The sequence below is a fragment of the Rhododendron vialii genome, chromosome 13a (assembly GCF_030253575.1).
Source record: "Rhododendron vialii isolate Sample 1 chromosome 13a, ASM3025357v1".
Lineage (NCBI taxonomy): Eukaryota > Viridiplantae > Streptophyta > Magnoliopsida > Ericales > Ericaceae > Rhododendron > Rhododendron vialii.
The window spans coordinates 5,994,267-6,018,293 of record NC_080569.1 but is presented as its reverse complement, the minus strand read 5'-3'; the positions used below and the strand labels follow the sequence as shown (position 1 = coordinate 6,018,293).

The 24,027-nt window shown below is 37.4% G+C and overlaps 1 protein-coding gene, 2 long non-coding RNA genes, 1 other non-coding gene and 1 pseudogene across 4 annotated transcripts; 1 reads left to right on the top strand and 4 right to left on the bottom strand.

Annotated features, from left to right (window-relative positions):
• The first annotated feature begins 8,703 nt into the window (after nucleotides 1-8,703).
• On the top strand, nucleotides 8,704-9,805 carry LOC131313812 (uncharacterized). Its single transcript, XM_058342319.1, has 2 exons — nucleotides 8,704-8,828; nucleotides 8,944-9,805. The coding sequence occupies exons 1-2, from the start codon at nucleotides 8,704-8,706 to the stop codon at nucleotides 9,803-9,805; spliced, it is 987 nt and encodes a 328-aa protein (XP_058198302.1).
• Nucleotides 9,806-10,241: 436 nt separating this feature from the next.
• LOC131313540 (uncharacterized) lies at nucleotides 10,242-14,021 on the bottom strand. Its single transcript, XR_009196229.1, has 3 exons — nucleotides 13,599-14,021; nucleotides 10,703-13,468; nucleotides 10,242-10,611 (listed from the first exon to the last, which is right to left on the bottom strand). It is a non-coding gene; the product is annotated as an uncharacterized LOC131313540 (long non-coding RNA).
• Nucleotides 11,052-11,159, bottom strand: LOC131315379 (small nucleolar RNA snoR100). The gene has a single exon (XR_009196714.1). It is a non-coding gene; the product is annotated as a small nucleolar RNA snoR100 (small nucleolar RNA).
• LOC131315418 (small nucleolar RNA snoR100) lies at nucleotides 11,166-11,262 on the bottom strand (annotated as a pseudogene).
• Nucleotides 14,022-21,535: 7,514 nt separating the features above from the next.
• On the bottom strand, nucleotides 21,536-22,871 carry LOC131314461 (uncharacterized). The gene is made up of 2 exons (XR_009196405.1): nucleotides 22,726-22,871; nucleotides 21,536-21,929 (listed from the first exon to the last, which is right to left on the bottom strand). It is a non-coding gene; the product is annotated as an uncharacterized LOC131314461 (long non-coding RNA).
• Between the last annotated feature and the right edge of the window lie 1,156 nt (nucleotides 22,872-24,027).

Genomic DNA, 24,027 nt, shown 5'->3' with positions numbered 1-24,027 from the left:
TCCTCCCTCCGTCACACCTTACATCCATCCACCCCGTGGATGTTAGCGCCGCCCCCACCAGCAACACCAACGGCGTCCGGGCTGCCATCCGACGACTCGGATTCGATCCAGTCTGTACAATTATGCTAATCTCTCAACATTTGTTTGGACTTCAGCTCCAAACTTTCTGCCAACTTTTTGTGAATATAATCCGTCTTTCCTTGCCCTTTTGCGTGCTATATCCGTTTACATGCTATTATGCATTATCTAGATCATGCTACTTACTGCTTCCATATACATCTGTTCATGTGTTAATTTCTGCCTGTCTCTTTGCTCAGGCTGAAAACTAGAGTGCAACTTAGTAAATTATGTTCCTGTTACAATACTTTCTAAGTATAGTGTAGCTTAGTTGATTATCTTCCGTGCTCTATTTGTGCGTTTGGCTCAAATAAAAAATCAATCCATCACCGACCAACACTCTTTTACTTGCAAACTGGTCGAGGCAACAAATTTCCTGATCCCCTTTCAGTCCTTACTCAATGATTACCGTGAAATCTTCCATGTTCGTAATATAAAACAATGAAAATTTAGCACTATGAAGCATCATATAACTCTTTGCACATGCTTTGTCCAGCTTAGGTCCATTCAACGTGCATGAACACTGTCGAGGTATTTTTCAATGGCTATGCGCGATCGAAGAGCGCACTACATATCCATAGAAGTTTCACAACCAAGCTATCCATGAACACTGTCAAGGTATTTTTAAGACATTACTCATAGATGAATGAAGTCAAGAAGATAAATTTATTTCTTTGATTTTCTTATCTATAGGTTTCTCTTGGTTAATCCATCCACAAATCCATAAACCAAACGCACCCTAGGTTATATAGCATCAATATGGTTTTGATGCTTGCTGAAAGTAAAAGTATGCTCGGTTATATCCATCAATGTGGTTTCTTAGACGTTTATATCCGATCTTCCGTATGATATGAATGATGCTTGTTCTTGTTCTTGAATACAAAATCATGCTTCATTGCTCTCTTTCACTCCCATACAACCCAAAATCATCTCACCGAATATAAGTGTGGTATCTTGGTACTTCATTCACTTAAGTTTTGAAATCCACAAATATTGCATGATCTTGTTCTCATTTGTTATCTCTATTTCCATTTCACTTTCTTCGCACTGCTAATCAAGTTCGAGTGTGTATCAATAATGATCTTTTACCTGACCATTTATTTTGTTTTTTCATGTTGTAGGATGAGAAAGCATTGCCACCGAGGAGGATGCTATACGCCTGGCCTCCTTCAGGGATGCACAAAAGCACTGCAATGTGCTCATGGAACAACTGCAGAGAAACCATGGATGCATGAAGGGTATGGTGCTCATGTCCGTTGCACGAGCCATGGGTGTTGCTGTCATGTCCCAAAACATGCTCTTTTCCAACTTGAAAAAGCTTTTGGTAGATTTTGACTTCCTTAATTTTCTGAGCTAACTATCTTAATAATGTCCAGTATACATGACCAAAATCGTCTATAGAGCAAAATAGAAAGGGAATGAGTTCGTTACATCTCCACAAATGGAAATAGTTGTAGAAGCCGCAACCGAAGAGAGGACTATGCTTCTGTGTTGTTCCTAGGTTCCAATCATGACTTTGAGTTATAGGTTTCCATTTTGTCATACAGAGTTGGATTTGGATGGTTTGATAAGAACTTTTTAAAATGAAGTTCAATTATTTCAACTTCTCTGTTTCTTTCTGAATTAGTTCTTATCTGTAGTCTCTGTTATGTTGCCTAGCTCCTTCCATTGATTGCTGATGTGTGATCTCTCCAGAAAATATTACTACCATTTTTTGTTTTGAAAATTTTTTATTTCAAAAAATCACGGTTGTTCTTTTTCTCTTTTGAGATTTTATTTGTGTTCGGTACCTATTATGTTGCCTGATGGAATAGTAGCCTTCTCCTTCCATTGATTGTTGATGCATGTTGTCTAGAGATTATGATGTGTTGAGGAGAAAAATAAGGATTCTCCAGAGCTACTTGTGTCAAATTGCTGGGTTCGTGACCTCTAGCTTTAACAGCAAATGAATTTTTGTCTGCCAACTGGTTTGCAAGTTTTTTTTTTGCTGATAGTTTTTTTTCCCTTGCTACGAGAAGATGAAGAAATGTTTAAACATTTTTTCCCCTTTTATGGCATGGAGTATATACTTCTTGTTCGAACTTCATAGCCCCAAAATTGGTTATTTAAAGTTCACAACCCAGCCAAAACTGGGAGAAAGATCAAGAAAGACCGCCGATTAAAGTTCACTTTCATTTGAGTTTCTAAGATTTTATTCTAGAGCTTCCACTCTGCCCTTTCTGGAGCAGGAAAAAGCCTATGTGATTGAATGACTATGGTGATTAAGTAGCATCACAAAATCAATGTTCTGATATTTGCTTGCTTGTGTGGTATTGGTACTTATTTTATTGCAGTGTTTTTAATTTTATCCTCTGATTCAATTGCTTAATAGAGTGCCTGTAGTGGTGGGAATCCACTCTTAGGGAAACAAGCTGCGGAAGAATCAAAGCAAGCAGTTGCTGCTTCCCTTAAAGACTCTGATCTTGTGTTCATAACAGCAGGGTACATGGCAATCTCTATGTGACTACAAGGTATATAAAGGGGAGTCTAATATTGTAAAAAGCAAGCATGTATTACATCTGTTTTTGTTTCTCTTCCTGTTGCGATTGATTAACATTGAAGGGGAATGCCCTAATGATTTCAAAATAATAAAAAATGGTGAATGCCCTTTGGATTTTGGATATTATATTTGGAATCGTCAAATATCTTAGGTTGACTGATAAAAACATAATTGTGTTGCCTCAAATCATGTACGACGTACATAATCTGCTACATGTAGAGCTTTAGTCCAACAAACTAATTTTGGGAGATTTGAGTTTGTTGGTGGCATGGTAAAATACAGAAGAGTAAATTTGATTTAAGTTGAGAATGTTATAAGCATATGAGATTGTTCCTAAAGAAATTTTTATTCCTGAATGAGAATGTTATGAGCACATGGGATTGTACGTAAAGAGCATTGTTATCATTGACATGTGGCATTGGGTTTTTGAATTTGGTTTACTATTTCATCTATTAACTCATGGAATCTTAATTTTTTTCCCCGCCTGATTATTTGCTTGGTTATTTTATAATGATTTTGACAAATCTTGTTTACTTTTATCACTCACCCGTTTAGAAAAATCAATTGAATGTTTTTTTGATCAAAATCAATTGAATGTTATAATTCATTTAGTTCTATCTCCTCTCCGTTTATTATAGGAAACACATGTTTGTCAAATTGTGATCCATATAGCTTTTGTTTTGAATTCCAAAAATTGAACTAATTAACGGGACTACCGGGCTATTTAATAATTAGTTGCTTTGTTCTTATTTTTTTAACAGCAATGAGAGGGCAAATTGTGCGACAATGTCAACGGTTTCACCAACAATGATAAGGATTTGTGACCAATTTTCAAGCGGCCAAATAGGTAAAAAAATTTGAATGGCTTATTTTCTCCACCAGTTTGATCTGTTATCTTTATTGGCTAAAAAAATATACAGCTTTATGAGATTGTTTAGTGGTGAATTGGTGATCATATCATGCATCTCTCTGTTTGTGTCCCCACCGTGTCGCCGTGTCCCCATGTCCAACGGTACCCTTTTGGAGTGTCGGTACTTCATATTTCTGAAGCTCTCTTTTAACAACTTTATTTGAGGGCAAATGTTAACCAGAATAATTTTGATACAGATAAATGGGCTATCTAGATAAATCAATTGAATTCTGAAAGGTGTTGATACATCCCAGAACAAGTTTTATTAAGCTTTTTTCCAAAAAACTTTTTCCTAAAGCTAAATCAAGTTGGCACATTATTATTATTTTTTTATCAGCAAAAATAAATTTTATTAAGTTGGCACATTTTGGAAGGTGCCAGAATCCAAAACCAGGGAATTATAAGTGTTTTAAGTAGTTAGACCTGTCGTGGCTTCTGATTTCCCCAATAATAGTTATATTTTGCTTCAATTTGAGTTTTACACAGATCCTACGATTCTTTTGGCTTTTTGGTGATTTGCGTTGGGCTTCTAATTTCCCAATTCGTATGATGGTTCATTCTACTTCAGTAAGGATTTAATAGAGAAACCAAGTCCTTTTGTCTCCATGCAAAAAAAATTGTTCCTCTTCATTTACCATCCCTCTGAAAAATTATTTTGCTACATTGTGCAAAAAATGTCCAAGTCATCAAATTCGGTTGTAAACAAGACAAGGACACAGTTTTGGATTCAAGTAAAAATGATTGATCGAGGAAAATGATTTAATCTATATAGTGTTGAAGGTAAAAAAAAGCACAACATCAAAATACATAGTTTTTAACTGTTTATAGTTCTACTTGAACCTATGTGCAGTGCGCTTAGTGCAGCGGTAAACCGACAAAACTCACAAAAACGACAAAAAGAACTGGACAGTCTAACTGTAGGGTAATTTTTGTCCATATTAAGAATTATTCTCTTTTAATTTGTTTTGTTCCTAAATATTGAGCTTCACCTTTACTTCTTGTCTTGTTCGTTCGTACATGAAATTGGTGAGTGCGTAGCCAGGCTTCAGCTATTTTATGTGCTACTTTGTGAGAAAGTATGTTTATTTTGGTGCAAAATACATTTTAGTGAAGGTGGGAGATATGGGTTCCTTATGCTAAACATAAATCCCAAAATGGGCTCCCTTTTTTTAAAATTGACCCCACAAAGGGGTCCATTGGTGAAGTGAAATTAATGATTCTTGCTCCAAGGATACTGCAAGCGTTAATTTTGAACGATGGGTGTATTGGATATCATGTTGGGGTTAGTTAAGTAATAGTACTAAGTTGTTGAAGATAAACTAATGAATTTTTGGTGTAAGACCGGTGAAAATATTAGTTTTGCAAGTCATATTAAGGTTTGCTAATGGATCGTCTTACTCATGAACAGAGCACATACACATGGATTCTTTTAGAGCTACGGATGCTTCTCGGTTTTCGGTGGTTGGAACCGATGCTCTGTCACGTCGACTGTTGGGAGGGTAGTATAAAATAACTGATGTGAAAGTTGAATTTCAAGAGAAATGGAGTCAGTGAGATGGTTGTTTGTCAAGTTGCATTCAAAAGATAAATGTCTTTGGAGAGGAATTTACAAACAATGGGAAACAAGGTTCAAAGGCAACAAGATTTGGCAAAACTCCTTTAAATGCCGCTAAGCAAAAAGCTGTAGTTGCTAAGCAGTATGTGTAAAAGAGCTGCAGTTGCTAGCCTTACTCTTTCCTTGGTTAATGTCATCTGTCATTATCTAATGTTAAGGCTGATATACAACTCATGTTGCTGTCATAGGCTATCTTGCATATCTGCTCCTGTCTCAACTCCTACTTCATGGACGAACCTCCCAACGTTTGGGAGGGCTATGAAATTGTTTTGTGATCCTAATTCCAACTTATAAATGCGAATTTCATAGCTCTGATCTTCCCTGTGCTACCTTCTCACAGACATGCTTTCACTCAAAATGAAAAAAAAATGTGATTTTGCTGAAGTTTTTCCATTGATGTGCTTTTCATTACTTGTGACCGTCAACTGTATGATTACTCCAGTGGGAAATTTTGTGATTTAAAAATGGCAATTCTGTATTCTAGCTTCACTTATCTCCTTTTAAAAATGGCAATTCTGTATTCACCATTCTAGATTTCCAAATCATTGCCTACCGTTTTGTATTCACTCTTCTCCAAACCATTGCCATTTCCTTGGCTGCAAAGCTAATTCTTCATTTCCCAAACTGATCACAAGCATCCAAATGGCAATTCTATATCACCATTTTTCCACCTTCACCATACAAAAACAACATTAATCTTTACCCTAAAACAAAATAGTAAATCCTCTTTAACGGGTACATAATATTCGTGCTTTGCACGTGGCCGAACCTAGTAATTCAAAATACGTGTATCCTTGTACAACTTTTAATAAAAACAAAGGGTCAACCTCTCTCTACCTCTCATCTATGTCAATTTACATGCTACCTACTTCATTTTCCCGCAACATGACCGAAAATATTTGAGCCAAACTATTTGAATAACTTACATGATTTATTTTATATTTTCAAAGTTGCTTTCGTAGACTTCCTTCAGAATTATTGAGTTATGATAATAGAAATAAAAAATTAATTTTAACACACCGTATTCAAGAAATATCAAATATGGTGTGGGGTGGTCAAATTAAAGAAATATGGTGTGGGGTGGTCAATTTTTTTTTTTTCAACAAATATATATTCAAGAATTGGGATGGGTTGGCCTTACTTGTAGTAGGCCGAATAATCGAGTCAACAATCCATTGTTCAAGTTTGATTTGAAATTATATGCAACTAAGAAAAATAACAATGCCGTATATTTTACTGACCACTCCTCTCTCACATATGTGTCGGACCCATTCCACACAATATAACCCCTTCAAGCCCCAAGTTTTAAAATTTTATTTTGTACACTTGATTTTGAATATTATTGATAATTATTCGTATATAGATACATATAATCTTAATAATTTTGGTTTGATTTGATAAAAAACGGTTATTTTACATTCTCATTTCTCAATCAGTTAAAGTTGCCTAAAGAAAAAAATAAAATAATTGGTATATATTAACTGCATTAGGCTAGAATAATTTCAATGTACAAATGTGATGTATTTAAAAATAATTTTTTTATGATATACTAAGTATACGTTCTGATAAAATATACTCCGTATTTGTTTAATAATCTCCCAGGATCACAAATCCTGACTCTGTCACTGGTCAGGAGGTGATCGGTAAGTGTGTCCATTGCATTATTGAAGCCTTTATTTGTTTGTCAAGCGTGTTTAATCGAAGTGATGACAAGTGATTTAGTAATTTTTTGACATTAGAAGCTATTATTGATAGTAATTTGTATTTGAGTTGTTTACCTATTAAAACATACTCGAACAATCTTTTAACCAGCCAAGCACGACCCAATATCTAGACTACCCATATCGGGAGGAAATTTTCAAATTACCCCCAAACTTTTATCTCAATGTCTTTATTTTTTATTTTTTTTTCAATTGATAAAAGAGATTCTGTACATCATCATATATGAAATACTACAAATACAAACATGGGACACTACATCAACTGTTAGAGTCCATGAGATAACCAAACCCAACAGCTCAACCAATACAAGAAAGGAAAAAGAAATTAGCCCATTATAGGGTGGAGATAAAGAAAGAAATGAAAAGCCCATTACAGGAGGAACACCCACACACAGGTGAGAGAATTCGATACTCCTGACCTCCTAGTAAGAAGCAAAAATCTTGACCAACTGAGCTATCTCCGGCCAGTTGGTTATCTCAATGTCTAATAGACACCAATACCTTAAATTTCAACTACACCTAAACTATGAAGCCGTTATTGAATTAAGCCCATACCGTCTAAGGCCCCGTTCCGTTAAGGGTGATGTATTGTAAAAGAATGACCCGTCTCGTAAAGCAAAAAAATAAGTACTTAAAAATAAAAACTTTAGCAAAACGGAACCTTAATCTGTCAATTGGCTCACGAAAATAGCAGACTGTTACCCAGCAGGTAAGGCAATGGACAATCATGGGTTATATTGGGAGAAAATATAGATGATTCGCCCTTTTATTGGAGGGATAATCTCCAAATCCTAACTCCCTCTCTCAATGCCCCCGAACTCAATTTTATGTATATCATCGTAGTCTCAAAACATTTATCCGAATTGTTCATTTTGTAAACAACGCAGAGAAAAACATCCTTCTAAAAATTAAGCTTAACTGAACTTGATAGATATGCAAACAAATCGAGTTTTATTTTATGAAGTTTAACATCGTATTTTCTATTTCAACAAAATATAAGAAGTAGCACATCAAAATAATATACACGAAGTACTTTTTTGTTTTTGTTTTATCAATGTCCGATGAAATTGATTTTCGTTTTTTCGCTTGTCTACCAAAAGAGAATGATTCTCAGAAATATTTGCAACTTCGATGGGGGCATGGAGGTGAGCACACGCTGTGTCCTCAAATGCTCTCTCCACTATCCAATAAATATTCCTCACATTTTCTTTTATTCGAGCGGTTCTGAAGACCCTTAAAAAAACTTAAAAAAACCCTTCCCAAATTTTAATCTCATAGTTCCCGATCAAGTTTTGATGATCCGAGCCGCTCAATGTGTTCAGCACGTGATTTTAAGGGTGCCTAACAGAAATTGGCAAAAAAAAATAACCGGAAAGAGCTTGATTTGAGCATTTTTTTTATTGAACCATTCAATATAGTTCAATAAAAAATTATTCGGATGAATCCCTTCCCGGTCATTTTTTTTTGCTGATTTCTCACATGTACCCTTAAAATCACATTCTGATTATATTGAGCGGCTCGGATCATCAAAAATCGATCGGAAACATGGGAGGTTTTTTTAGAGATTTTTTTAAGGGTCCCGGAACCGCCCGTTCTTTATAATGCCAAATAAATCAAGAATTGTTTTCTCTTTCTTTCTTTTTTCGGTTTAAAAGAGGCAACCACCAACTGTAGGTAGCCGTTAATCGTTATACTCTCCCGAAGACTCAAACCAAGATCTCCCTCCCCCCTTTCTCCCTCCTAAACCAATCCAGAGTGCTCCTCATCTCTCTCTCTCTCTCTCTCTCTCTCTCACGTAATCATGGTGAAGGCAAGAAGCTTAGAAGACATCTATAGAGATACTAGTCCTATGCGGGAAACAGTTCAGGACCAGAGGATCGCCCAAGAATTGGAAATTTATTCTCAGCGCGTCGTTTCATCATCGAGGTAAGTTCAAGAATCTTGTGACATGCATATATACATCTACATTTACATATAGTTACGACATTTTTGTTGGTTATCATCTTTTGAGTTCTCGCTGATAAGATTAATTTTCATTCAGAACTACCTTACCTCAATTCAAGAATCCAGAGGTTTTTCTCTTTGAAATGGAACTGAGGCCTGAACATGTCCAGGGTTCTTCTCTGTTGATCCCCTTTGAAGTGGGTCAAAGCCATTTTCCTCCACGGTTGCTTGCGAGCTCCCGCTCCGTCGACGGGAAACATCAGGGGCAGATTCTAGTTTCGGATAGCCAAGAAGACAATTGGGGAATGACAATCATTTTAGATAATCAAGTCTGTGCCTTTGTCCTCACAAGAGGATGGCAGTACTTCGTCGATTGGCACAATTTGGAGGCCAACGATTGGATATCTTTCTACAAACGACAACCGTCATTAGATGAAAGTAATTACATAATCAAATTCCAGGAAGTAGAGAAAAGGATGGCGGAGCGTGGAATGGTTCGCGCCACTGATGTTCTTGAATTCAAACCGGAAAATCTACTATTCGAAATCGAAATTTCTGTGCTCGATGACTTGAGCTCCATCAGGCTCGAAGGGGACCGATTCAAATTAATGTTTCCCGAGCATCAAATTGTTGCGCAAATTCAATATAAAGATCTGAGATTGAAACTGACCGACACGGGAATGAAGGATTGGTGCATGAAGTTGAGTCTCGGAGAAGAGGATAAACCCTACAGGGTTTGGGGAGGGTGGGATCTGTTTGTGGAGATGCACAGTTTGGAATTTGGGGATACCAGTAGGCTTTACAAACCTGACAAGCCTTTACACGGAAGGCATTTCCTTATTGAGCCTCTAAAGAGGAAAGGTGGTACAGAGAAGGATCGTAAGGGGAAGGGAATCCCAATCCCAACTCCCCCCAAAAGAAGGAAGATTGGCATAGATTTCCTTGAACGGCGTTTTTAGTTGTGAGCTTGTTTCATTGTTGAATTCATGAATTGTTTAGCAATACATGCATGTTTTGCCCCAATATAGAAGTTCAGATTGCTCGACTTGATGCAAAGTTATGTTCCTTTTCATAGAATCATTTGTAATTACTCCATCTGCTAGGAAAGGAACTCTTTCAATGGGTTGTCAATTTTGTGATTGCATGCCCATTCTGTTTTAGGTTAGGTTTGGGGGCATGCCGCATGAATGCTAAACTCTATAGAAAGAATGGGGTCGAGGTTATGCTATTCTAGAATTGGTGTAGGTTATGTGCCATGTTGGCACAATCAACCACAATCACAGTAGAATGACAAGGCACAGAAATTCTTCTACCCAAAAAATTTGTTCTACATATGTTGCCAATAAAAGAACCAAATGATCTCTTCAAGAACCATATATACTGGAGCCGATCGGAAAAAAAAGGAACCATATATACTGGAGTACGTTGCCAAGAAGAGAACAAAATGCCAATATAAAAACCATATACAGAGAGCTTGCTCATGTCCGTTCGCAAAATAATGAGCTATTTCTTGATGCCAGAGCAAACCATGAGTACCAAAAAACACAAAACAGAATGGCTTAACATTTTGAACTTCCTCCATCTTAGGAATGGTACTGACCCTAACCAAAAAAATACCAGAAAATAATGGTCTCTAGCATCTTCAATTTCAACCATCATAGAACCTTGGGGTTTTTTTTTGAACTTCAGGTGGTCGTATGGTGTTTAGCATGTTGGTGAACCCGTGATGGCTTGTCCTCCAATATGGAGAGAAACGGTACCAACCCTAAATCAAAATAACAAGTGCAGGTTAAATAGAATCATAAATATCTAAGAGCAAGTATATCATGGAGGACAAAACATAAAACAGAAATTACCTGAAATGGTTGCATGCCTTGATGTGTAATTGGCTGCAACAGAAAAAATCCTCTTTGAAGCATATTTGGCTGGAATGAAGAGCTTCCTTGTAGGAGCAAACTTGACTGGTGGTATGCTTGCACACTTCGGGTGATATTTCAAATGGGCTCATCCCACCAATATGGTGAGATTGTTGGGTAGAGTAGTCCTACATACAACATAATGACGTTCAAATCAACAACAAAACCCATTTAGTCCCCACTCATTGGGGGTATGGACGGAGGAGGATTGGAGACAACCCTAACCTTTGGCAATATGCACAAAGTGGTTGCTCTCAGAATACTATTAAAACAGTGGCCCCCTTATACTTGTTTTGCTGCAGAACGATGCCCCTAAATCAAAGCCAAATGGCATCAGAGAGGGCATACCTAGAGACCCAAATTAATTTACGTGTACATTGCCATACTTCCTTCATTGTGTCCCAAGTCTCAGGTATCCAAGTTTTGCCAAATGGCATCAGAGAGGGCATACCTAGAGACCCAAATTAATTTACGTGCACATTGCTATGCTTCTTTCATTGTGTCCCAAGTCTCAGGTATCCAAGTTTTTCATTTCCAGCATCATTGTCCGATAAAATTTATCCAAAAGTAATCAAATAGCATAAAAATTGTATTCAAGAGATTACTAAACAAACAAACAAAAAAATTATTAATTTGTTAGGGAAGAGAGATCCTTGTATGTTTGTGCACTTCCAAGTGGCAGATAGGTCAAACTTCAAATAAGTTCTTTGAGCCCTATTGCTGATTGCCTGAAGGTTAATGATACCAAGAAATCGGTAGCAAGCCAGGATCCCTAACAAGGCAACAACCATTGGCCTCAATATCAAATTCGAGTTCATCCTAAACTAAATAAAAAATAAAAAAACTGAACAAAGGAACAATATTACCGAGTAATGCAGCTACTGTGTAGATTTTACTGGTTTGTCAAATTATATAACTAACATTTTGGTTGCTTTAAAGTTCAAAACTAAAAAATGACAAAAAAAAATCTACCATTTCATGCAATGCAAGAGATGAACTTGCGCTCCCCAAGTAGGTAATTGCAAAATGGATACAAGAAATGTATTTAACTGAAGTACATCATCTTTAAGTAACCAATCTTCTTTGATTCGTCAATCAAGCTTTAAAATGACTAAGGCCTTACCTTTGATTTTAAGTAATCATGGACCTCCAATAAGCTTTAACTTAGCGATGGAATTTTGTCCCATCGTCAAAAACCCAAGCAGGCGCAATGCTAAATGGATCTTCTTCTTTGATCTCCACGTCACTTCTTGACTTTTTGAACACCTCCATTGCTGTAGAAGAAATCCGAGCACACTCGTTGCTGTGTAATATAGTGAGATGCTTGCATCCATCCCTTATTGCACGTAACCCTTGATCACATAAATTACGACATCCATTAACAAGAAGCCTCTTCAAGTTACAACAGTTTGAGCCAATCGATTCCCATCCTGACAATTTAACCTCATGACATGATATCAAGCTCCACTCCTGTAGCAAAGGGCACCTTTTGGAAACCGCCACAATGGTTTCGTTGTTAACAGATTTGCACGAAAATCAAGGACAGTAAGCCTTTTGGCAAATCCAGATGACCCAATAGCTCCCAAACGATCCCCACCAGGGCTATAACTTACAAAAGATACATTCAGATACTTTAGCCCACCTCCACTTACAATCCCCAGTATCCCCTCTGGTTCAAGCTTACAACCTGTAGCGTCTAAGCAAGTTAGAGTTTTGGAACACCCTTTAAAACCAACACCAGTGACACCTTGACACATAGATACGCAGACAAACCGAAGCTGCCTGCAATTCTGTGAAAGCTCTCTTATTCCATGGTCAGAAGTTGGCCCGACAATGTAGGAGTTTCATGTCCTTCAAAGCCAAGCAAGATTTTGACAAGACTCATAACCCAACATCTGTAACATTGCACAAACAGAGACCAATGTCTGTCAAAGAAGGGCAGCCAATAGCAACAAGGTAAAGCCCATAATCAGTAAGCTTAAAACAATGACTCAAGTTAAGAGCATGCAACTTTGAGCCGTACGGACCGTACGGTTGCAATTGAGATGAGAGCGAATTAGACGTAAATTTGTACTTGGACAGGGACAAGGACTGTAGCTGGGGAAAACGATTGAGCAACCTATCAAGGGGGAGGTGAATGCCAGTAAATAAGACGTCTGAGCAGCACAACGATTTACGACTGGAATTCTAGATTTGAAGCCAGCAAAGGCAAGTCAAACCGAAAGAGTTACGGTCCAGCTTGCAGTGTAGCCGCTGGAAAATGAAATACAGGCAATCATCAGGAAGGTGCATAACAGAGGTGGGACCGATTCGAGAACCACTCTCAAACTTAGCATTCCCAGCAGCACTCTTCAGGGGTAGCTTTTTGGCTGCAACTTTTAGCCTTTTCTGTCTCCGAAGTTGTGTCTTGGTGCTTGTTATTGTTATAAATAAATAAAAAATAACTTAAAGAAGAAAATCCTCAGAAGCTCCGATCCAATTAGTACATGCTTTTGAATTTTGCTTTGAGTAAAAAGGCAGCCTTTACCCTAATACAGTAACTGACAACGGCCAATTCTGAAGGTTGGTGAAGGTCGGAGCCTTTAAAACGATCTCCCCTTATAATAAGATGAGCTTGGTGAGGCGGGTAAGTCAAAGCCACATAGCATACGACCATATCTTACAAGAAATCTCCATTTCAGTCCATGGAATAACTATATATGTACCCTGAAAATAAATACTAAATAAATAAATAAATCCAAGTAGCAGGAGCCAGAATGGTAAAACGGTGGGGGAGCTCTGATCAATATGGAAACAAAACAATTTCACGGCGTCGAGAGAGATGAAAACAATTTACCTTGTCAGCCTTTGTTTAAATCAACACAGATCCATGTAAATGAAGAAGGAAATGCAAAACCCTTCTGCACGGGTATGCGATACTCAGAATCTATCTACATCAGAATTGGTACAATTACACTCGGGTCGGGCGGAAAGTTTCCCCCTTTCCCCCCTCATCCACCGCCATATATGCTGCAAAATTCACTTAAGAAGAAAAAAAAGAGGGGGAAAAACTCAAAGGGGGATAGAGGGTTTTGATGGTGACGGGTGATTGAATATGGAGGGCCTTATGGAATTTCAGGTTATGAGGGAGATATTAGAGGTGGGTCGAGATACCCACCGGCGATACGCACGATCGGATCACAGAGAGAGAGAGAGAGAGATCACTGCTATCGTCGCGTCGGCTTGATGAGAGAGAGAAATGCTACATGAATCGGGTGATTTATTCTGACTTGTTTGGATTGATTTTTGAAAATTTTTTTTTGGATTGATTTTTGAAATTTTTTTTAAAAAAATAGTAGGAATAATAAGTAGAGAGATAGAAAGAGAAATATTGAAAGTATGAAGAATTTTTTGAAAAATCCTTTTTGAGTCGTAAAGCAAACACAACAGAATTTTGAAATGCATAAATTAACTTTTGAGATTTTTACAGTAAAAAAGTGAAACTTAATTTTCATTAAAGAGATATGTAATACTTAATTACTATTAAGTTTACTTTTACAAAAATACATTTATCATTAATGGACGTGTCACCGTAGGGTTTTATTAGGATATCCTAGAATTTAAGTTTAGATGCTTTCATAGAGCCTTAGGGTTTAGATTTAGAAACTTTCGTAGAGATTTTAGGGTGCATTTTTCTATTATAGGGTTTTAGCGGATTAGGCATTTTCATAGGATACCCTAAGGGTTTAGGCATTTTTATAAGGTACCTTAGGTTTAGACACTTTCATAGGGTGCTCTTGGGATTGGACACTTTCAGAATTTAAGGTTTTAAACACTTCTATAGAGTTTCAGTATTTCATTAATTAAAGGAGAACTGATAGAAATTATTTTCTATTTTCTAGAACCAGTGGTAGAAAGCCCCCCAAAAAATGCCCTTTTTTACCTACGATCTCCCTCCCTCACAATTTGCTTTTCTTTTCTTTTCTTTTTTTCACTTTGCCCATATTTTATTTTTGGTATAGATTTTTTTTCACTTTGCCCATATTTTATTTTTGATAACAAGATACCTAAATGTAAAAGATGGCAAATGAGTAATGTGATACAATTTTTATGTTAGACTTTTTAAAGTGAACATTGTTTTGGGACATCCAAAAAAGAAAAGAATGATCAACAAATTGGAACGGAGTGGGAAACAGCAGCATAGCTTTGTATGCGCGCGATGCAGAAAGGATATTAGAAAAAAATGTATCCATATTGACTACGGAAATTTTAAGGGTGCCGCTATTCGCAGCCCTTTATTTTCTCCCGTAGCCCACTACATTTCGGTAAATGGTTGTTGAAAATCATAAATAACATTTTGGTAAATTGCTGTTGAAAACAAGATTATATTTCGGTAACTACATGTCGAAAATATGTTCAACTTTCGGTAAACAACTGCCGAACATGCATTTTCGGTAAACATCTGTTGAAAAAAATATTATATTTCGGTAATTGGATGCTGAAAATATATCTCAATTTCGATAACTAACTGTCGAGTATAATTGAAAATTTTTAACGGGCTATGGGAGTAAATAGAGGGCTGCGAATAGCAGCGCCCAATTTTAATTGGGTAAATTACAATCACCTCCTCTGATGATTTTGATAATTTCACTGATCTCTCCTATTTTCTCTGAAATTGCACTAATCTTTCTAATGACTTTCTGACCTTGCTTAAAGCCAAAATAAGTCACCACTATATAAATAAATATCTAGCAACCCCGATGTTAGAAAAGTATACTGGTATAGCGTTTTTGCACCAAAAATAATTTTATAAAATAGGAAATTAACAATTATCTCAGAAGAATACTAGTTAAGTTCAGGACGGTCTAAGCTAGTAAAAAGCTAAGTTGCTACCCTTTCAATTGATTTGTAATTTAATCTGAAAACAAAGTTGAAGTTTGGATTTGATTTTAAACATGGAACAATTAACAAATTTGGAAACAAATGAGAAAAGTTGCTAGGGTTTCGATTCAACCTTCCCCTTTTAATACAACTGTATCAAAATCTAGGGTTTCATAACTTTCATTCAACTTGAAGAACAGACCACCATTACAATAGCGATCCCCATCAATAGTCACAAAAAATTTAACCAAGACTAGTACTCCGTATAGGCTATCTTAACAGGTCACGGATTGTCTCACTAGATTTAGCTAATGGCAAGACCCGTCTCACGTTGTATAGTCTATCTCAAAACCTATCTCAAATCATTGAAAATCATTACATACCGTATTTAATATGGCGACTATAAATACGATATGAAGATTGAACCAATAAAAACTTTCATAAAAATTAAAGTATGAACTATCCAAGTCAAACAATCACGAGTCGAATAAAGATTGCGAAGTCTGCACAATCATATTACTTGGAGAGTCATCCTCGTCGCCCTAACCGGAAAATCTAGCCACGCATGGTTGAATGTACCGGAAAATCTAGCCTCGCATGGTTGATGAATATAATTTGCCGCGGCCTCTTCTGTGTGGTACAGCAACCATCTGGCCTGTATTATGCGTGGAAAAGTCGCCCCAAAAACCCTCCTTTACTCCTTTTTAGCTCAATTGGTAGCTGGCCTCCATCAGTGGAGGCATGATTCAACTCCCGCAAGGGACGGTTCTAGAGTTCAAGAAGGTTATGGACAGTTTCGGAATTATCTGTGAACTCACCTCACTAAACCCCTGCTGATGTATATAATATCAAAAGGAATGATATTTGCTATCTAGTTTTTTTTTTTTTTTAGTACTTCGGAATATGTTACCTTGTATTCCTACCCAAACACGGCTCTTACTTCCTAATTAAACTACCTGATTAAATATGTGCCCAATTAGAGCTCCCTTGTAAACTCCATGCTACCGAAATAAGTTTCAGACTTGTAACTTTACAAGAATGCGCTTAACTCGGTTTGCTTCTCGCCTTTAGCATTTTATCCTATAAACCTGTTTGTTGGAGAAAACAAGAAAATTGTTTGAGGGTAGTACAATATATGAAACTTAATCCATGAAACTGTTCAGGAATGAAAAAAAAAAATGGTCCAAATTCATTATACAATAAATCTAGACGATTCATTCTCTTTCTCGGACAATTTCATGGATTCAGTTTCATGTATCCTAACATTATTGTTCTAATTATCTGTGACAAAATGTACTCTTTCAGTGGATTGCGATCATTTTGAAGTAAGGTGCAGCCAATTTTGTGCTGGTAAATGTTAAAGCATCCAACTCCAAACCAATTGGCAAAGAGTGGAGAGGCTGCCCAAGCTCATATACTAGCTTTGGAGGAGATATTTAACCGATGTGGGACAAATCCCAATACTCCCATACTCCCTCGTACGTGCGACTCCTGACTCGCACGTGGAGAGGTCAACAAAGGATTCGGAACACACGAATCACAATGAAATAAAGTGCAACTATGGCACAAACAAATGGGAAAAGCCTCCGAAACTCTAGCTCTGATACCATGTTAAAGCATCCAACTTCAAACCAATTGGCAAAGAGTGGAGAGGCTGCCCAAGCTTATATACTAGTTTTGGAGGAGATATTTAACCGATGTGGGACAAATCCCAATAGTAAATGACATATAACTCTTATTTGGATCTCTATATGACCACAATCACAGCAGCACCATCGCAGTGGAATGGCAAGGCTCAACAATTCTTCTTCCCTAAAATTTGTTCTACATATGTTGCCAGCAAAATAACGAAACGACCTCTCCAAGAACCATATATACAGAAACACCAAATGCCAAACATAAGTATATACAAACCATATACAGAGAACTTGCTCATGTTAGTTCAGAAAATAGTGAGCTATTTCTAGATGCCCGAGCAAACTATGAGCACCAAATACCCAAAACATAAGGGCTGGCTTATAACATTTTGAACTTCCTCCGTCTTAGGAATGGTACCGACCCTAACCAAAAAAATGCCAAGAAAATAACGGTCTCTAGCATCTTCAACTTCAACCATCATAGAATCTTGGGAGTTTTTTTTTAACTTCAGATGGTCGTATGGTGTTCAGCTTGTCGATGAACCCGTGATGACTTGTCCTCCAATATGGAAAGAAACGGTACTGACCCTAATCAAAAAACAAGAGCGAGTTAAATAGAATCATAAATATCTGAGTGTATATCATAGAGGACAAACATAAAAGAGAAATACCTGATATGGTTGCATGCCTTGATGTATAAATGGCTGACATGGGAAAACTCCTCTTTGAGTCATATTTGGCTGGAATGAAGAGCTTCTTAGCGGGAGCGAACTTGACTGGTGGTATGCATGCACGCTTTGGGTGATATTTGACTCAAATGGACTCATTCCGCCAATATGTTGAGATCGTTGGGTAGAGTAGTCCTACATTCGACATTATGATGTTCAAATCATATCCAAGATTATTTGAAGAAAAAAAATCAAGATTCTAACATTTAGGTGCAAATTATCTTGGGTCCCAAGTCCCACGTATCCAAAGATTTCCATTTCCAACATCGTCCTACAAAATTTATCCAAAAGTTATCAAATAGCATAAAAATTGTATTCAAGAGATCAATAAACAAAAATAAAATTATTACCTCCTCATAAGTTTCTCAGCATTTGTTATTTTCTTCTCCGTTCTCCCTTCTTTTTTTTCCCGTTTAATAGCTTTTACAGACATGCCTTGCTCCCGTTCAAATGGTGGTCGCTCCTTTTCCCGCACAACCAATGGATCAACCACATTTGTAATCTCCTTAGAAATTTCTTGTCCTCCATTTTCACATGAGATTGAATCATGGCTTCCACATACCACTTCAGCTTCCTTAAACTCGATCTCCTTTTAGTCTACGTACATTTGCCAGCACCTTCTCGTACCTTTCCTTAGAATCTTGCGCCAACTCCGCAAGCTCAGCGCTCATTGCACATGTTGTCGTAACGGCGTGCTTCAAGATTGGCAAAGGATTTGTCATAGCTGATTCGAACTTTAGTGTGACATCTTTTTACAGTTTTGCTCCATCTTTTCAAGATATACTTCTCAAGTAAACAATAAATTCCCTTTTCTAGGAATACCATAATACAATGCCTGCACAGTATACCCCGAGATTCAAACAAGCGATAGTTACAATTAGCTTCACTAGCACTTTCCTTAAAACAAATTTTGAAAATTACTCGCTTTTTCCTTTGTCCACATAACACATCCTCCCGTACCTCATATTCGGAAAAACCATCACCGTCCTTACTTAGATTCAAGTTACAATAAATCATTCCTTTTAACTCATTTTGAATATCCTTAAATTTGGCAAGAGTGTAAGCTCTTTGAAATTGTTGCTCCAACTCATATTGGCTAAAGTATGCATGGGATGTCCGAGTACAATGAACTAGATTATGCCGCATTTTCTTTCTCCACCTTTTCTGCCAATGCATTTTCATATCTCTTCACAAATTGTTTCAAGGTAGTCTTTGAGTTGATATAACCATCAAAGAATGAATGCATACTTTCACTCTGCTATGTACTTGACATTCCTGCCCAAAATATATCGTTTACAAATGCAGGCACCCATCAATGCCTCTCACTATACAAGCCCAGTAACCATTCATTTCTTTCGAGTTTGTACTTCTCAATGAAATGTCCCCAATTTTCTTCAAATTCTTCTTTCGTCGATGAATCATAAACTGCTTGAAGTATATGACATGAGATTGCTTCATATTCTTTGTACCCTCTCAATTTTTCAGGAACCTTTTTCAAGATATGCGACAAACACCACCGATGGTGTGCGTTAGGGAAAACAATCTCTATGGCCTTCTTCATTGCTTTGTCTTGATCTGTAATTATTGCAATAGGAGGGCAACCAGACATACACGTAAGCCAACACTTGAATAGCCAAGTTAACGGCTCTGTGTCTTCATGGGAGATGAGCGCACACCCAAGCAATGTCGATTGCCCGTGATGATTCACCCCTATGAAAGAAGCAAAAGGCATATCATATCTATTCACCAAGTAACCACATCACCAAACTCCTTGAATGCAGTCCTACTTCTTGCATCGGCCCAAAATACATTCCGCAATAGACCCTTTTCATCTACGTCCATGGAATAATAAAAATTGGAATTATGAGCTTGCATTTTCTGAAAGTAATTGAGCATTGCACTCACATCTCCTTCCCCAAGACGCAAACGCCCAAACTTTTCAATATAATTCTGACCATCCTTCCCCAAGTAAGGCAACTTCTCATGCTCCCCTCCCGCCTCAGACAAAAGAGAACCAAAATCATTGGTCATTTGAATTCCAGCTATATCGTCTATTTCAAGCCTCCTTTTCCCATGTTGGTTAAGCACTCTATTGGACTTGAAAATACGAGATTTACTAGGACTCATCTCATGATTATGGTGGAGTACCAAGGAACTCAACATCCAACTTCCATTGGAGCAAAGGACTGCATTGACTCCAGCTTAATTTGCATTCCGTTTTTGTTTGCTTTCGCAGCCTCACAGGCTTGCTAGTTTTTATCTTTGGCTTTCCAGCATGACTACACGCTAATGTTACGTACTTACACTCCCCATTAGCGCCAACCACCCCCCCCCCCCCCCCCCCCCCCCCCCCCCCCCGGTTAAGTTACTTTAGAACACTGAAAAACCACTTTGTTTGGCATATCTCGAGTAATATCCATACATCTGATCAATCGAATTAAATTCCATTCCCACTTTAGGATCTTCAACTTTGTCTTTATCTTCCTCATTAGGGTCCTCAACTTTATCTTCTTCATTATATGTTTTTTTCTAAATCAACTTCAACTTCATCTTCTTTCCGGTGTCCACTTGAATCACTAGACATTTCTGTCTCTATATTGTAGCATAAATAATGATTTAGTCTCATAATCATCCATTTTTAACTCCAAAAAATTACTAAACTCAATTATCAAACTAACATTAACAAATATGAGACTTGTATGTAGTGTGGGACCTACTTAAGCATGATGAAAGGAAAATACTTAAATCGACATTAACACGAAACCTAGTGTGCTCCCTAGTTGAATAGGAGGAAAAGAAACAATCAACCTTCACCGAATGAACAAGAACAATATATATTAGTCCTCTCATATCTCAATTCTTAGAAGTGTGTTGAGGTATATGAAATGAAATAAGTAATGCATTATTTGCCATACCTAGGTTTAATTAAAATGGTTTGGTTTGGTCAAAAGTACATTTTAAGTTCTTAAACTAAGGCAAAGTAACTACAAAAAAAAATTACAAGTATAGACTTTGCATATACATGTAATTCACATTTAGATGGGTATGAGTATGGAGGATTTTGATTTAGTGGGAGTGGAAATACCAATTTATTCTGCACCCACGTTTTGTTCTCAAGCATACCAGAGAAATCCAACAATTGATTTTCCGATAGCGAACAGGGAAGGTTAGGTGGCCGTCCATTAAGCGGGGATCAAGCTGGGAGGCCGTTGGACTGCAAAAGGGCTTTGGTATGTTCAACCGTTCAAGTGTAATAACCGCAAAAAGACAATCATTTTTTTCTCTTTGTGCGCCATCTTGTCCATAACAAAACAAAAGGAGAAAACAAAGTGGGACCATACGAGGGTGAGGGGGAAGTCCACGTTGGATTCTGGGATATTCTGGGAAATAACTTTCTGGGATCCTAGAACCATTGTATGAACATGAGAGGAAAAATAAGCAGCACTTGGAGATTGAGCTCCAAAAACTCTGATTCAGTCATGCAAGCTCATCCAAAGACTTTAGCTTCTAAGAACTGCAGGGGTAAGATGACAAACACTTAATCGATCTATCAAACGGGCTGACTGCCAGAAATCTTTCTCAATTGATAAGCCAAAAGATAGCACATGTATGTCTAGAAGCTGTTCGATCGACACAAAACTTAAAACATGGGACTATATACACACTACTCTGAAGAAACATAGATATAATGCTACGTGGATAACACAGTCAATGAGGTGTAAAGTTTCAAACCACCTCCCACTGCTAATAGGCCAATAACTAGCTGCAGCCCATGATAGCCTCCCAATTCAAATGGAGATACGGAGGATATTGAAAATCTGGACAATCCCAACAACTGCAACAAATGCATAACTTGCACACCAGACACCAGCGGCGAACAAGATACTTAGCACACCAGAGTAAGCCATTAGCACGGAAAAGAGAGCCACCACGTGACAATACCTGCATTACGATCATCCAGATTAGAATTACATGGCTCATCGTAACAAAACCGCAAATGGATCTCATAAAAAATAAACCCACCATTCCATTAGGGTTTTACTCTCTTTTTTTTTTTACCAACCTGACAACAATCAACCAAGAAAGTAGTATTGTAAAATAAAAACAAGGTGTTCAAACAACCCGGTTGGAGCTCCACATCAAAATGCTACACCACAACGATTCTCGACAACATCAGAAGTAGATAAGAAAAAATACATTGGGTAGAATCGAGGGACTGGCCGAACGACATCTGCTACTAGCCTTCAGCATTGCACTTGCTATAGGCGACGAAACTGCTAGTCTGAGGCGACAAGCATTTCGAAAGGGACCCAAGCTACAAGCTACCTCTCAACAAGGAGGCATTCCCAGGGGAACACCAATGCGTTATCGAGGAAGCCCGAAACTGTTTTGCTAGTAGAACTTTCATCTCATCTTATACCCTTGGAAATCCACCCGACAAAGTTAATTTGACAAAGAACTCGGTTTCACACAAGGCTGCAACGGAGCCATGAAGTGGATTGTTCAGGTTTAGCTTGAACTTGACGAGTTCCTCAAAATCGAGAACGCATAGTTTGACTGACAAAACAAAGGCATGTACTGGACTGGACCAAGAAAACGGATCCAAAACCCTAAAAGCAAATTAGTGATCTTAACCAAAAAAAAACTAGAGAGGAAATTGATTCGCGCCGTTCTTACGAGAAGACCGATACATAGATATGCATATTACACATATATAGAGAGAGAGAAACCGACGTACCGTTTGAGGCTAGGGTCGTGCCGACAGCGTTGAGCGCGAGACAGAAGGTGATGACTGATGAGAGAGAGAGAGCTGAGAAGAAGGTTTTCCTGACTCGCAATTCAAGTCTGTTTGGTTAGCGGGCTATGCTATCCCGCATGTCCTCTCTCTTTTTTGGCGGACGGATTAGAGCATCTCCGGCCTTCACTTATATTTTTTTTCAAATTTGAGTCAAATTTTGGGTAAAAATTCATTTTGGGTAGCCACATCTCCAACCATCAAATCCAAATTTTACACATCTCCCTTTTTCTCTCTCTCTAACTAGCCGTTGGAGAAATGAGTCAAGGCAAAAGTTGTCTCAGATTTGGGCAAAAAAATGGATAAAACCAAAAATGGGAAAGGGTTTGGGTCAAAGATTGGAGAGAGATTTTTGTGATTTTTATCCCATTTTTAAATTTGAGTCTTAAAATGGGTCAAGGCTGGAGATGCTTTTGGTAACCCATCCCACCTGTCCCAAAGCTGGTCTGTAAACGAGTTGAGTTTTATTGAGCTCGAGTTTAACTTGTTTATTAAACAAATTAATAATTAGAGTTCGAGTTCGGCTCGAGTCTTAACGAGCCAAACTCAATGTTTTACTAAACAAACCTCTTTAATCCAGTTGTGCCATCCTTAACGAGCCTAGATTTCGTCAAACGAGTCGAGCTTCACTCGACGAGCTCATTAATAAACGAGCCAAAACTCGAGCTTGACTCGTTTTACTGAGCCGAGCCGAGCCGAGTTTTAACGAACCGAACCGAACTGCACTTGCGGTCGGGTCATTTACAACCCTACTTGAGTTAAGCATAAACATATTCTAAATTTTAAAAGAGATTTGATTTAAATTTCTAACTTTAACTACTTCACAGTTGATTATTTACCTCATCAACCTAATAGCATTTCCATTGTAATAAGTAAATGAGCGTGGATAAATAAATTTAACAATGTTCAAAAAATACCCTACATTATAATAAACAAAGTTATAAATTTTTTAGCATATAACCAAATTTCACAATCTAAGGTCTCATTCCAGAAACCTTCTTAAAAAATAAGCAGTTTATTTCACATTTTTAAACTAAAAAATAAATTAAATAAAAAATAAATTTTCAATTTTTTTTCATCGTATAAAAGATCTCATCGATCTTCCAAACAAGATCCATATTGCATATTTTTAAATTTTAATAAACTTATAATTTTTAAATTTGAAATTACATTCTTAAAAAAAAAACTTATTTTTTGTTCCGAAAAAACAACTTTTACCGATAATAAAAACTTAATAACCAAACT